General features: G+C 40.7%; 1 protein-coding gene across 1 annotated transcript; it reads right to left on the bottom strand.

The window, feature by feature from the left end:
* Window positions 1–755: 755 nt before the first annotated feature.
* Window positions 756–14,673, bottom strand: LOC119772564 (tumor necrosis factor receptor superfamily member 14-like). The gene is made up of 7 exons (XM_038269020.1): window positions 14,655–14,673; window positions 14,516–14,605; window positions 5,109–5,234; window positions 4,867–5,025; window positions 4,701–4,785; window positions 1,991–2,364; window positions 756–1,889 (listed from the first exon to the last, which is right to left on the bottom strand). The coding sequence occupies exons 1-6, from the start codon at window positions 14,671–14,673 to the stop codon at window positions 2,217–2,219; spliced, it is 627 nt and encodes a 208-aa protein (XP_038124948.1). The 3' UTR covers window positions 756–1,889; window positions 1,991–2,216.

Here is a 14,673-nt window from a genome sequence, read left to right as displayed (position 1 = left end):
ATATGGTTAACAAAGCAGGAATCCAAAAATCCAACAAAAAATGTAACAGACCAGAACCATGAAGACATCAAGAGAAAACACGCACAAGGAGCCAGGGAGAGACGAAGTGAAAGGACAACGGCGACGACAGGAACAGCAACAACAAGGAACCAACAAAGAGTGACTGCAGAGGGAGAGTATATGTAGCTGACAGACAAAGGGAGGGCTAACGAGCTGACAAGGAGCAGGTGTGAGAGGAGACAACGAGGGAGCCAAGGGGAAAGGAACACACACACACACACACACACACACACACACACACACACACACACACACACAAGGGGGCAACAGAGGACAACAGAAAAACATGAGAACTAACAAATCTAGAACCAATAAAACTAGGAAACATGGAGCAAAGTAAAGCACAATATAACCAAAACCATGACACATCTGGTCTGTTCCTGTTTGGCTGTGACTCCATCCTGGAGAGAAATATCACCTGTGCTGCTGCCATCAACACCTTTGTTTCTAGATGTTGGTGATTGGCCTGTTTTTCAGTGTAGTCCTGTTTCTCTGACTGTGACTAACTGGATATGCTCTCTTCGTCCTCTGGCATGGGAGCTGCCTTGGAGCTCGTCTGCCTGGCTGTGTTTCCTGGACGGCGTCGCGTTTTACAGCTGCTTATTGTATGTCTTCTTCTGCCTCCTTGAACCCCAGTGGGCCTCAGCAGATGGCCGCTCACACTGAGCCTGGTTCTGCTGGAGGTTTCTTCCTGTTCAAAGGGAGTTTTTCCTCTCCACTGTCACTGTTCACTTATTGCATTCAAGTCAATCAGTCGATGCAATCAGCTGGAAATCAGATAGAAAGTTTTGAATCCATCTGACAGGATGATCTGGTGAACTAAAGTGCCCTGAGATGACTTGTGTTGTGAATTGGAGCTATAGAAATAAACTGAATTGAATTGAAGTGAAGTGACATTTCACACTGGCTGAAAACCCTGTTAAAACCCGGAACCGATTGGCTTTTAGTGGCAGCGGCAACAGCTTACTGATGCATTTCTACCCGAGTCAAACGACTCTGCAAGTGACCCGCGTTAAAACGGCCTCGGCTCTGATAGGCATGCTGTGGGAACAGCATGCTGGCTTGACGTGATACCATTGAACACCATTACCACGGCAGTCGCGACTGATCTTAGAAGAAAAATTAACTCATGATTACATTTGATAAACATTGAGCAGCATTTCAGAGGGATTGGACTTTCAAAATAGCGAAATAATAAAGAAAGCTGACTACGCTCTGGCTCCTGTACATGTTGCTCCCTGATTTCTGTCACACTATCAACATCATTAAAGCTCACCCAGTGTGATGCTGTCATCAGACACACAGTGGTGGGGGGGAGTGGCCACACAGCTGCCAGCAGGGGGTCAGACTCTGTTTTTCAGTCAAATGGGAAAAGAGTCAGAGGCTGATGTTAGGGTTTCAACCCGGTTTGTAGAAAAACTCAGGTTTTCAGTGGGAAAGCGGCGTTTGATGAAAGAAGACTTTTCATTTAATTTGGTAATCAAGGTTTCTGAATCAGAGGGTATAGCGTTAAGTATCAGAATCCAGGGTGAAGTTTCCACATTCAGTAATGTTTCAGGTTTCACTTCATTTGCTGGTTTTGCTCCATTGGGTTTTCTGGAGTCCACAGTAAACCAGTCTTCTACCGGGACATTTTAGATCACTTCATGTTTCCTTCTGCTGAAAAGTTTTATGGAGAGGAGATTAACTTTCCAGGAGATCTTGGTCCAGACTGTGAGAGGGACCAGAATCAGCTTCAATGATCATGGTGGTACCGGGCTGGTTTGGTCTGAACACTGTTGGGTTAGTTTGGTCCCTGGTTCCCAGTTGAGCTCAGTCCTCAGGAGACTCTGGGAATAAACAATAAAACCTTCAAGGGTCTAAATATTCTCTCTAGACCAGGTTCTGTGGAATGGACCCCACAGTAAAACTGAAGGTGGTCTTTGCTTACCTCCTGGACTTCGTATCATTCATCTGTGTTTATGGAAGATTATCTGTGTATTTTATATCCTAGGATGGCATCAAAAATTCATCCATGATGCACCAAACATAAAAAGATGCAATGGTTAGAAAAATACATGTTAAGTATACATGTGTAAATGTATACTTTACTAGATCAGGTAAGATATTAAAAAGGTTATTATTAGTTTTCAAAGTGAAATCAAACTGTCAAATAATCACACACCTGTGACTAGCAAACCAATTGCAACTGCTAGGCCAAGAAAAGGCGCAAGCAAAGTATATCTGTGTCGCATTGATCTATTACTGCAGACGACGTCCCTCGTTGAGCTTCCTTCTTGGACCTTAGTTTGGCTTTCAGAGCATCTGCAAAAGAAAAAAGAAAAACATTTTAGCCTCTCAACAAATTCATGCTCTGCCTTAAAGAAAGTCTGAGCTAAAAGAAGCTAACAGCCTGTTGCATAGAAACCAATTCTATTATGATCTTTATCCAACTGCAGCTGATGGTTATGAAGACAGTCTGACTGAGATTCCTGATGCAGAGACATGATCAGGAGCCTGAGGAGATCTATGTTGATCCCTCAGACTCCATCAGAGGATGCAGGAATCAGCAGGATGCTTCTGTTATCTGAATTAATTACAGATTAGTTCCTGAAAACTGTCATTTAATTTAAATTTAAAATTAAACCAAAGATTCTAGGCATTAGATATTAATGTCTTCATTACAAATGTTAAAATGATCAAGTTAATAGATGGATATAAACTTTCAGAGAAAACCTGTCTGTGTTATCTGTCAGGACTCCAGTCTGTGTGTTTGTTTTCTGTGTTGTTCTCCTTCCACCAGCAGGAGGCGCCTGGTTCTGGTCCGCCTCCTCAACACCTGATGATGGTTTCCTCGTTAACGGAGTGCTCTTAAGCTGCTGATTGCCCCTACCTCAACGCCAGAGTGTTTACCAGTTTTGGGTACCCTAGCCAAGCTGAGTTTTTGCTGAGTAAGACTGAGTTCTTGTCTCCCTGAGTTTTAACTTCGTTTTTGTCTTTGCCTCTTGGCAGGAAGTCATCCTGCAAACTGGACCTTTTCGGACCTTCTCTCCATGGAGGGATCAACTGAGCCTCAAACCGAGCTCTGGATTCAAACTGATGGTTTGGATCCTGTTTCCTTGAGAGGACGTTGAATTTACTCTCTGAGCAAGGGAATCATCTCCACTACGACCCGTTCAAGTACCGCAGGAAATCTGAGTGGCAGTCAGTCTCTCCGTTCACCAACAACCATCCGGGTTCTGGGTAAACCCTGTTCCGCCCTCCACCGAATCAGAATAACACTGGAAAACAGCACACAGTTTGGAGTCAAAGATCCTACAACTTCTCTGGAAACGTAAGTCAACAACCAGATCCTCTGCTTCAAATCCACGGATGAAATTTCCCACTAAGCCTGAACTAATCGTTTGTCTTCCCTTCACCTTCCAGTTCCGGTCGAGCTGAGTTCAGAGCAACTCTGCACCGTGCCTTATCTCTTCAATAAACCTGTTAAACCTTTCCCCCGGTGTCTCTCTGAATTGCTTTCTCTGCATGTGGGTCCGAGCTTTAGATAAAATCATGACATTATCCACATGTCAACCACTGCCACATTCAGTCTCTGTTGATTTAACAACATGGCTGACCTAAGCCAGAGTCCAAAGAGGCCGTTTGCAGGGACTGATTTTTAAATAAACTTCCAACTATAACAGTCAGCAAACATGCTGTGGTCAGCTCACACTGCAGGAGAGACGTTGCTTACAGTAAACATCTAAACCTCAGTGAGCAAAGTGTGACGGCCCATCACCTCACTGGAACTGGGGATTATAAATGATTTCCTTTAACCTTAATGAAACCAGAATGATGTCACTGCAGAGGTTTGTGCTCAACAGTTTCAAACAGTGGCAAACAACTGGGAAATCCTCTACAGGGACGGACAGTGAACGCAACATGAAGCTGCTGCAATAGCAGCTCAGATATGATTCTGGGAGGAGAAGCCTTTACATCCTGCTTAGTAGTGCAGCCTGCCTTCTGCAGCGACTGAGGAAGGCCCCTGAAGGTAAGATATGGAGGACGGCCCCATGCAGCGGTGGGCTATAAATTCAAAATAGACGTATACCAAAACCCAGTCAAGTATATATAAATATAAATATATATATACTAAGTTATCACACCAGTATATTTGTATATATGCGAAGAACAAAAAAATTATAAAAACAAAACAAAATTCCATGAACAGCTTTACACTTTGTACATAAATCTTGCCCTTCTAAAGCTTTGTGAAGATAAATCTGTGTTCTGCATGGTCCGATATTATCAGTGCCCCAGGGATACCCAGGCACCACAGATCTGCAATGTGGTTCGTGGGTACCTTTGAAAAGGGTCTGCCGAGGCCAATGGGTGCAGCCCGCACCGTGCGGGTCGCTTGTCTATGGCGAGGGCAGGGGGTTGGGGGGTGGGCGGTTCAATAAGCATCTCCCTGAAATTAGTTTTTGGAACTTGGGATGTCTGCTTTTGTGCATTAAATGATAAACAAAATTTTTTCCTCAGGTCTTCTGCTGTGTTAGTTTCTATCTACCCAGATTATTCAAGGAGTCTTATTGGGGGATCAGTGTCAAACCCCTCAATTTTCAGGTCTTTCTTCCAGTTATAATGAAAGGAAGACCTGAAAGGTGTCATTATCTTACTGTGTCCACTGAGTGCAGTTCAATCCATGTGGAGAAAAGGTTCCTTCTTCGCATTTTTCACACACAGTATCATTTCTGCTGGTCCCTGAAAAAACAGTTTTACCCAGAAACACATCAGCAGTTATTCAGCATTTAAAAAGCTGTAATTTCATGAATTCAGTCTCACCAGGAAGCTTTATTCTCTGTCCAGGTTTACAGGCTGAATGTTTCTCTGCTTTGCTGCATCCTGCACTGTCTGTCCAGCTTTTACAGAAATATCCGCCTATAACATCACAGACTGTGTCTGATTTAGACGTGCAGTTCTGCTTGATAAAGAGTCCAGGGCCTGGAAGATGAAAACACTCATTATCATTATTTCAGATGCAGTTAAAGTCCTGTTTTTTTAGTTTCTCTGTAAACTTTCTGTACCTGAATTACAGGAGGAGCAGGAGAAACAACTGGGCAGACCGTTGGGTTTGTTCATGTAGGTTCCAGTCTCACAGGGAATGCAGCGTGTTCCTGACCCAGCCGTGCAGTCTTTGCCCACCACTTTTCCTAAAAAAACAGAACAACAGGATTATTCATTTATATCTAAGACTCTAAACAAAGTTAAGGTAGTTTACCCTTTGAAGTGGAATTATAAGTAAAAGCTATCAGAAGTAAATCTCTTCCCAGCAGCAGACATTAGTCAGAGATTTTTGTAGAAAGCAGTGAGAAACTCTTTGGAAGTCAAACTAATATTTGATGTTTTGATTTTCATCTCACTCAGACTCAGTGGTGACAAAAGTTCACACGTGTTACTTCAGTAGAAGTATAGATACTGCAGTTTAAAAACACTCTGGTAAAAGTTAAAGTATAAACTTGACCTCTTTACTCAAGTAAAAGTGAAAAAGTATGTGCTCCCAAAACTAGTTAAAGTATAAAAGTAACCTTTAAAAAAACAGCCAGAAGCCACTATATGAATTGAAAGCTCAATTTTTAGACTATTTCTAAAAGTTATTTGAGATAGGGCCAAGGATGAGGGAGGTCTTGTTGATCTCCATCTCCCGATACGCTCTCGCCTGTGTCCGACCTTTCAGACATTTCAACATCTTTTTCTGAATCCCACATTGTAGCATGGCATAGACAATTCACGTTAGCAGTTTGAAGAACACCTGCTTGCTTCTGATGATTTCCTTTAGCTAACCAATGAGTGTTTGCGTTATATGACTCATCCAATCACACTAGTTTTCACTAGATGTGGATGGAGCCAATGATCTGCATTGGATGGAGCACATGACGGGAAATAAATATTTAGAAACATTAAACCAGAGGTAACGAATTTAAAATCAGCGTGTCCGAATAAAGAAAATCATCAACCAGTAAAGGTCCAGAGACATTTTTATGATCTGTTACTTTTAACAGAATTTAACACTGAAACAAAATGAGGTGTTTATACATTCATGTTATACAATAAATTTTTAATAAAAAAAAAAATATATATATATATAAAAAAATATATTTTTTCATTTTAAAATCTAATGTGTTTTTTGAAGTAGAGAACTATAATCTTTCAGTTTGGTATATAGATATTTCCTGATTCACGTATTTATAAACACCTGAACTAAGCGCTTGTTATTTTCTTTTTTTCTGTCTCAATGAGAGCAGTGGGCTTTAGGCTGCGCTGCAAGGCTTTAAACCTGCAGGTTGAGCCAAACATCCTCTAAATGTTCAGGCTCCACTCCGGTCCGGCCAGGTCAAGATCCGCTATCACAATCGCATCAAACAGAAAAAATAACGGCGAGAAGATCCGGTTTGTCAAATTAAAATATAGTAACAACAGATAGGTAACTACAAATTAGAGCATAATTTTTAGATATTTTCAAAAAAGTAACACTGTTTATTTAAAAGATTGGATGCAAAATATTGGTCCTTTAACAGACCAGGAAGCAGATTTCTCATCCCTATCAGAAACCGCACATCTGCTGGATGCTGATGGGGAATGTTTTAAAATGTCATATTAAATTAAGCATTTATTTCTGCATGTTTTGCTCCTACGAATTTAATGATAATATAGTGCATTCTCTAGTATGGATTAGCCAGCAGGTGGGTCCGGATCTGTCCGCTAATCCATGACCTCTGCCTTTTAAAAATGTAAGGAATAGCAAGTACAGATTGTGTGAACATGTAATGAATAGAAGTAAGAAGTAGGAGGAAAAATAAGTAATGGGATAAAGTTAAGATACAGAAAAAGTGTACTTAAGTACAGTAACGAAGTATTTGTACTTCGTTACTTGACACCTCTGCTCAGACTGAAGGCTGGCTGTGCCTCAGTGGACAGGAGTGGCTCATCTGTCAACTGGATGGTTGTTATTGTTTCCAGTCACACATGACAATGTGCCCTTAAGCAAGACACTGAAGTCCAAGCTACCAGTGGCGGCCGGCCCATAGGGGGCGCTGGGGCACCGCCCTCCCTGATAAGAAGAGAGAAACGTAAAATATATTTTTAGAAATTAAATGATAAATGTCAGTTTTACTCTCTAGACTGTGTACCTATAAGCAAAACAAATTATATAAACTACATTTCCCTATCTACTGTCATAAATTTGTGGATTTCCACAGACAGACTCCTACCGTCTCTGTTCTGGGGGCGCTGATCAGACAGCCCCACATTTGCAGAGAATCTGTCAATCATGCACTATTGCTAGGTGAATTTAATGGCCAATCAGCGTCTCGGAACTTTATGGTCTTGGGGCGCTGAAAATACTGCGCTTTAACAGGCTTCTGAACCCAAGCGCAGGTGCAGACAATTAGAGGGAAGATGGCGAATGTAACGACCGAGATGCAGCTCCCACCAAATTCGGTGAGATCCTTATTTATCTACCCGTTTGCCAGAAGAACATCCCTGTTGTAGGATATGAACATTTCATGTCATGGTTATTGTGACTGTGACGAATCCACCTCGTCGCTTAAAACAACCTCTCTAACTTTGCGCGCCACACACACATTCCTGTTATACTGTGCTTGTGAGGACCAATACACTCGCGCTGAGCCCAGTAGCTCCATGAACTTAAAACACACAAGCTGTTCCTGGTTACCTGCTGGCATATTGAGGGTGCACACTTAATATTTCAGTGGGGTTAGCCGTGTGTGTGGGGGGGGGGGGTGTAAAAGAATTAAGTTGTAAAAATTATTTGTTTTTGTACATCAATAGTTTGTGGAGGTAATATATGGACAAAACTGATTAATGAGAAGAAATCAGAAATAAGAGAGCCTGAGGTGAGGGGCTTAAACTATTTAATGAGGGCTCTGGGAAGAAATGCGGCAATTTTGGTTTTCTGTTTCTTTGTTACATTGCTGGTAACTGGAGGGAGGCTGAGGCCCAGAGTATCTGGTATATGTTTAGTTTCTTTTGCACCCTGTTTTGAGTTTTTGACCACAATAAATCACCAACACCGGTAACCCGACTGAGCCTGGATTCTTGGAGGCCAAAGAACCCCGTCACAGTGACCCAAATCATCACTGTTACTGTTATTATATAGTACATTAAATCATTACTGTTAAATTGTATGTATTGTCCAATTGTTTATTTGAATTCTTATTCCGGATTAGTTGGAGACATACACTAGGCTATATCAGCCCCACCAAAAATATTTTTCACCAGCCGCCACTGCAAGCTACCTTCTCATACTGAGGGTTTGGAAATGTAACTCATGAATGGGAAAATGTGATTGTGCTCTATTTAAAAAAGTATCCAGTATCTATTTGAGGGACATTACACAGAGGACAAAATGTTGATTACAATGTATGCCACTGTTGTATTTTTTTTTGTTTTCTACTACTTTGTAAAGCGGGAGGCTATGCTCTACTATAAAAAAAGATAATAAAGGCGGAGCCTCCCCGTGTTCATCTCTCAGTGCTCAGTGTTCGGGCAGTGGGACTGCCAGTTGTAAAATAAAATAAATGTCTCCAGTATCTCAGTAAGTTAGCATAACATTTCTTACATCATGGGGACCGAGTGCTCTAATACCAGCTCTAAGACCAATTTCTGGTCCATATGGGTACAAATTGTGTTTTTGGGTTAGGTGTTAGGTTTAGGACTTAGTTGTGAATTGAGTTTAGGTTTAAATTGGAGTTAAGCATGAAACCGTAGTGGTTATGTGTAGGATAAAGGTCACGGTTAGGCTGTAAAAATTGGTCAGAAATGAACAGTAGTAAATTGAAAGACCCCACAATGACAGCCAACGTGATTGCGTGTATTTGTGTGGCTGTGCTCTTGTTTTTAATACATTGTGGGGCCAGACTGCTCATTGTTGGGCCCGATGCATGGACCTCAGTGGGGAATTACTGTTTTTGGGTCAGGGGTCACATTTAGGACTAATGTGGGAATTGAGTTTAGGTTGGGGTTAGGTATGAAACTGTAATGGTTAGGGTAAGGGTCACGATGAGGCTCTAGAAACTAATGGAGAGGTACTGCAAAGAAAGTGAGACAACTTTGTGTGTGTTTGAAGGTGACATGTTCAGAGACTGCCTGCAGGAGAACAGCAATTATTGTTGAAAAGAGAAAAGAAATGTGGACAAATTAATCCTGCAAAACTACAGGCCCATCTCAAACCTCTCATTCCTCACTAAGATTAGTAAAAAAGTTTCGTTTAAACAGTTAAATGCCTTCTTAACAATGTAAGGCCGCTTTGATGTCTTCCAGTCAGTTTCTGTGCCAACCACAGTACAGAGACCACCCTGATTAATGTGTTTAATGACATTCATGTGAACTAAGATTCTGGAAGAACCACAGTGCTGGTATTATTGGACCTCAGTGCAGCATTTGATACTGATGAACACTCAATTTTATTAGAGCCTCTGGAAAAACTGGGTGGGCCTTTTTGGTTCAGCACTGGAATGGTTTAAATCCCACCTGAAGGACAGGGACTTCTATGTGTCAGTAGGGAACTTTAAATCAGAGACCAGAAAAATGACCGCTCCTGTTACGGCTACTCTTGCATCAAAATAGTTTCCCAAAAAAATAAAAAAATTCCAGAGTTGTCTTAGGAGGAGGTTTTTCGACTCACAAAACGAAAAGCACTCGTGGAGCATTTTCTTGTTTCAAAAAAGGGGTGTTTTCTTTACTTATAAAAAAAAATACAGAAATATTCTCAGAGTTGACTTACAAAAAATTAAAATATAAAAGTTAAGTGATGTGTGTGAAAAAAACTGTTGCACTCCTCACTCCTTCAAACAAACAATCAGATCCATCTTATCAGCTGCTTCTACTTGTTAATTTCAGCAGGAGGCGGACTGACAAGGAGGGTCCAAGCAGAACCAATACATAAACAAATTAACAAAAGCTCTACCATTCACACAACCTTAGATCTTTAACCTTAATAATTTAGCAAAAAATTTAATAATTTAATCTAATTCTTAATAGGCTCCAACAGCTCCTATTCAACATCTACATGATCCCCTTAGCTCAGATTATAGCAAACAACAATATCATTTACCATAACTATGCAGAAGCACACAGCTTTACATCACAATGTCACCAGATGACTATGAACTCGCCAGAGTGTTGGCTAGATGCTTAGAACAGATCAATATGTGGATGTGCCATAACTTTCAAACAAAACCTCATCTGTGGATTCCGCTGGAGCACAAGCACTCGAGTTTGAACAAGCTTTTAATAATAACTGTAAAAAAAGATAAAGGTTACTACTATGGATTTTGCCTATCACTGGTTCTTTAGGGAACATAACCCCTGCAAAAGGGTTCATTGAACAAATACACTTGCATTTCCCTTGAGTTCATAAGCAACAAAAGGTGAAAAAAAATAAAAACTGCTATCTCTAAATAATGTGTCAAATAAACTGTATAGCTCCCTGTTTTGTCTTTTCCTGTCTTGGAAAGTGAGTTCAAGTAGAGTGTTAAAGCTACAGTGTGTAATTTTCAGCAACATCTAATGCTCGGGCTATCGCTTCTTCCCCTCCAACAACATGGAGGCCGTCATGGTAAAATTTAGCTTTTGCAAAATCTGCATCAACTTTCTTGTCAAGTGATAAAGAGAATTGTTTATATTAGAGATGCATGTATCAGGAGTTTGGGAATTGTTTACCAAAACCAGTATCTGCTGATCATCGATTCAAGTATTAATATCATAACCTCCTTTATGCTGTTGTCACATGCACATTAAACTTTTATTATTAAGTTTTTAAAAATTTGGAGATGAGAAAGTCCCATGAATTCACCGCTGTTTTAGTGAAGGAGGCAGCGGAGCCTTGTCAACCTGAGTTTTAACGTTGTTTTTGTTTTTGCCTCTCGGCAGGAAGTCATCCTGCAAAACTGGATCTTTCTGACCTTCTCTCCCTGGAAGGATCATCTGAGCTTCAAACTGAGTTGAGGATTCAAACTGGAGGTTTGAATCCACTTTCCCTCAAGAGATCATTTAAGCTTCACACTGAGTAAGGGATTCATCTCCACTACGACCCGTTCAAGTACCGCAGGAATTCTGAGTGGCAGTCAGCTTCTCCGTTCACCAACTAACAACCGCATTCTGGGTAAACCCTGTCCGCCTTCCACAGAATCAGACAAACACTGAAACTTCCCCACACTGACTGGAGTCTAAGAGTCAGCAACTTCTCTAGAAACGTGAGTTATCTACCAAATTCTCCTCTTCAAGTTCGAGAATCAAAATTCCTACTGAGCCTGAACTAACCGCAGTGTCTTCCCCTCACCTTTCAGTGCCGGTTGAGCAGTGTTCAGAGCAACACTGGATTCATCACAAACTCCTAAATAAACCTGTTAAACCTTTCCCCTGGTCTCTCTGGATTGGTCTCTCTGCACGTGAGTCCGAGCTCTTAAAATCATGACAGGAATGTGCTTTTAAAAAAGCCATTTTAATTCAGCCCTAGAAGAACTCCCCATCTTTAGCGCAGACACCGACCAATGTGCCGCCACTCTGTCCGCCCTCAGCCTCATCTGATCCTCAGCTGCCCTCCTTCCATCTCCAGCAATTAGCCTCTAAAGGCTAGCCTCAGGCTGTTGCCTTTTCTTCTTGCCCTGTTTCCCTGACATCCTTTGTGATGTACCCCAGTACTCCTACGGTCAGCTGCAGCCCCTCTGCACCATTAATAATCTTATCTGTTCTACAGACACCCTCCTTCAGTCCTCCGCAGTTCGCCTATATAGCTAGCCTGGGTCAGTTGTGGTCTTTCTCCCACCTTCAGTGCTTCAGTTTGCATGGCAGCCTTCTCCGATCCATAGCTGTGCTCCTCAGCACCAGTATGTTTCCCCCCTTACCTCTGTTGTGTGGGTATTTTGCCTCAATGTTTTGGTTACTCTGACCAAAACAAATATGGACCATGATACCAAGATACAAGCATTGCAATTGACCTGTGCAACTGTAGTGTAAATAGATCATTTTATAAATATTATTGTATTAGTCTATGTCAGATATAGATTTTATATAAGTCTAACTTGCCACACTTACATTTGATTGTAATGTCGATATCTACAGTTGCTAGTTTGTCATCTCTGATTTGCCATAACTTAAAGATGTCTGCCTCCATACAAACGTGACTTGCTCCAATGTTATTACAAATAGCAATTTCTAAGGGAGGTGTTGAAATCAAATGTCAGTGATGTAACTTGTACGACTCCCCTCTGAAGTCCCACCCCTACAGCAGAGTTTATTTAAGGAAGTTACTGCCATTCAACCTCCTGTTTCCAGTGGCCCCAGGCAGCATATGACGAGACACCGCTTCCCAGCTGATACCTACGCTAAGATGGAACCAAATCCCTGGAGAGGTATGTGCTTGCTGGACTGAGTCAGACTACCTTTCCTACGATTCAGATGGACATTTACTCTTTGAACAAAAAACATCCCTGTCACGTTGAACTGGAAATAGTTTTTCTAACATATGCCTTCTTATAAATCATTATTTTAAGACACTCACTTCTCTTGAATACAATATTCAAATTTACCTTATCGAGAAAATAATTGTATCATTCTGTAAAGACTACATGGAGTCTAAAGTTGCCATGATACCACAGCCTGCTTGAAACGGTCTTTATCACTCCCTCTCAAAATGAACTGTTTTATTGTGGCCTATCTTTCAATTCATAATTAGATAGATATAAGACGATTCTTTAGGTAGGGATCAGTTTAAATGCCCAGCTCTGCAGCAGTTTGCAATCCTGGTGAAAAACTACAGAAAACATTTGTAATTCAAAAGCAAGGCTACTGTACCAAATATTAACACTGGCTGCAGGTGTTCAAATTTGCAGCAGTAACTTGTAAATAAAAAATAATAAACTGTGATTTCTGGATATTTATTTATTTGAATCAATTATCACTGGTGTTCAAATGCTTATTTTTCTCACTGATTAGCATCTGGTAAATTTTTACTTTACAGCATTAAGTTTTACAAACATAGGCCTACAATGCTTTATTTAGTGACTTAATTGGTTAGTCTTTAATTATCCGTAAAGTATCTTTAGTGGAACCAGTTGACTGGGTGAAGTAATGCAAAGTGTCATTTTGTAGTGCATGTAAGGCTTAAAATAAATGATTTTGCATGTAGTAAATGAGTTCAGTAGCTATTATTGTGTCTCTAATTACATAGAAAATCCTAGACGACAGCTGACGCACAGCTTTTCCTTCCCTTTTATAAGAAAAACAAGTTTTTGCAGGAGCACGAATTGTTTTTGTCATCTTAAATGTTAGTGGATGAAATAGAAAAACTAGTTTCCTGGACCAGTTTAGTATGCTGTTTATTCCACAATATTATCATGGATTGGAAACCTTATGTTAACCTAATATAACAACACACATAACCTTTGTACTACACAGGAAGCAGTACATTATCTGGGTGTGACGCTGCATGCACGTTACGTACGTATTATGTTCACTCAGTTCATCATAACCCATTACCCATAATTCCAAGTCGTAGTGTAAAAAATTCAATACTGAAATACATTGTTTTTATGAGTGTATTTTTTACCAACTGTCTAATAACCTATACACAGTTATTAACATAGTAATTAAAAGTCCCACTGTCTGCTTTACTATTGGTGTGGTGTTTAAACAGCTCACTATGGTGAAATCTGCCATGTGTTGAGGTATAAATAAGGTCCAGTCAGTCATTCTAGTATCAGGTAGATTTAAGGGGAATTTTCCTCACCATTACATCTGCAAAGGGACGTCCTAGTCCACATTTGCACATGAGGCCCACCAGGTGTCAGTGATGAGGCCCCTAGAAGGTCATGGGTCCCTAAACCATGGGTCTGTCCCTTAAGTCATTGCTGCCCATACCTGCAGACATTCAGCCACACCTGAAGGTAGGTTTCTATGGTCTGGTGATGTTATCTCAATCTAAGCTAAAAAAGATAAATTTTAGGACTAGCTTTTATTTCAGGGAATCACTGCTGAGGTTGGTTTGTGTTTCTGAATATTTTGTAATCTGATTTTTTTTTTCTTTTGGAGATTGATATAAAATGTTTTTATAATGATTAAATCGAAGCTACTCATCGCAGGTTTGATCTCTAAATATTTCTTTAATTTATTAAATGATTTTATTCTCGTCCATTTTTGGTTTCACAGCACACTTGTCAGCCACTAGGAACATACGAGTTAAATCTATTTATGATCAATTTTTACAACCGACATCGGTTGTAAAAGTTCCGACTAAACGTGAAAGCATCAGTGTTTACTTTAAAAAAATAAATTATCAATTATGCAGGGTAAAGGAGCTGCGTGTTTGCGCATTTTTGTCTTTTTTTTATGGCCGCGCAGAAAGCAGCCGTTTGAGAAGTTGTATCAAAATGGCTTCTCTACTGTTTGACTTCCCTCTCTGTTGTTCTCGTACCTTCCTGACACATTGGACAGCACTGTCCGTCTCTGGCTGTGTATTCTCTGGGTCCGCAGGTGGAACCTGAACCCACCAGGACCAAACCAACTGTAAACACATGGAGTGTCCGAGTGGGGAGAAAGAGAGAGAAACCCACAGTGAGCGATCATCACCAT

The sequence above is a fragment of the Cyprinodon tularosa genome, unplaced genomic scaffold, assembly GCF_016077235.1.
Source record: "Cyprinodon tularosa strain WSP-4 unplaced genomic scaffold, ASM1607723v1 ctg716, whole genome shotgun sequence".
NCBI lineage: Eukaryota > Metazoa > Chordata > Actinopteri > Cyprinodontiformes > Cyprinodontidae > Cyprinodon > Cyprinodon tularosa.
Note: the sequence above shows the minus strand (reverse complement) of the source record. Positions and strands in the feature narration are given on the sequence as shown.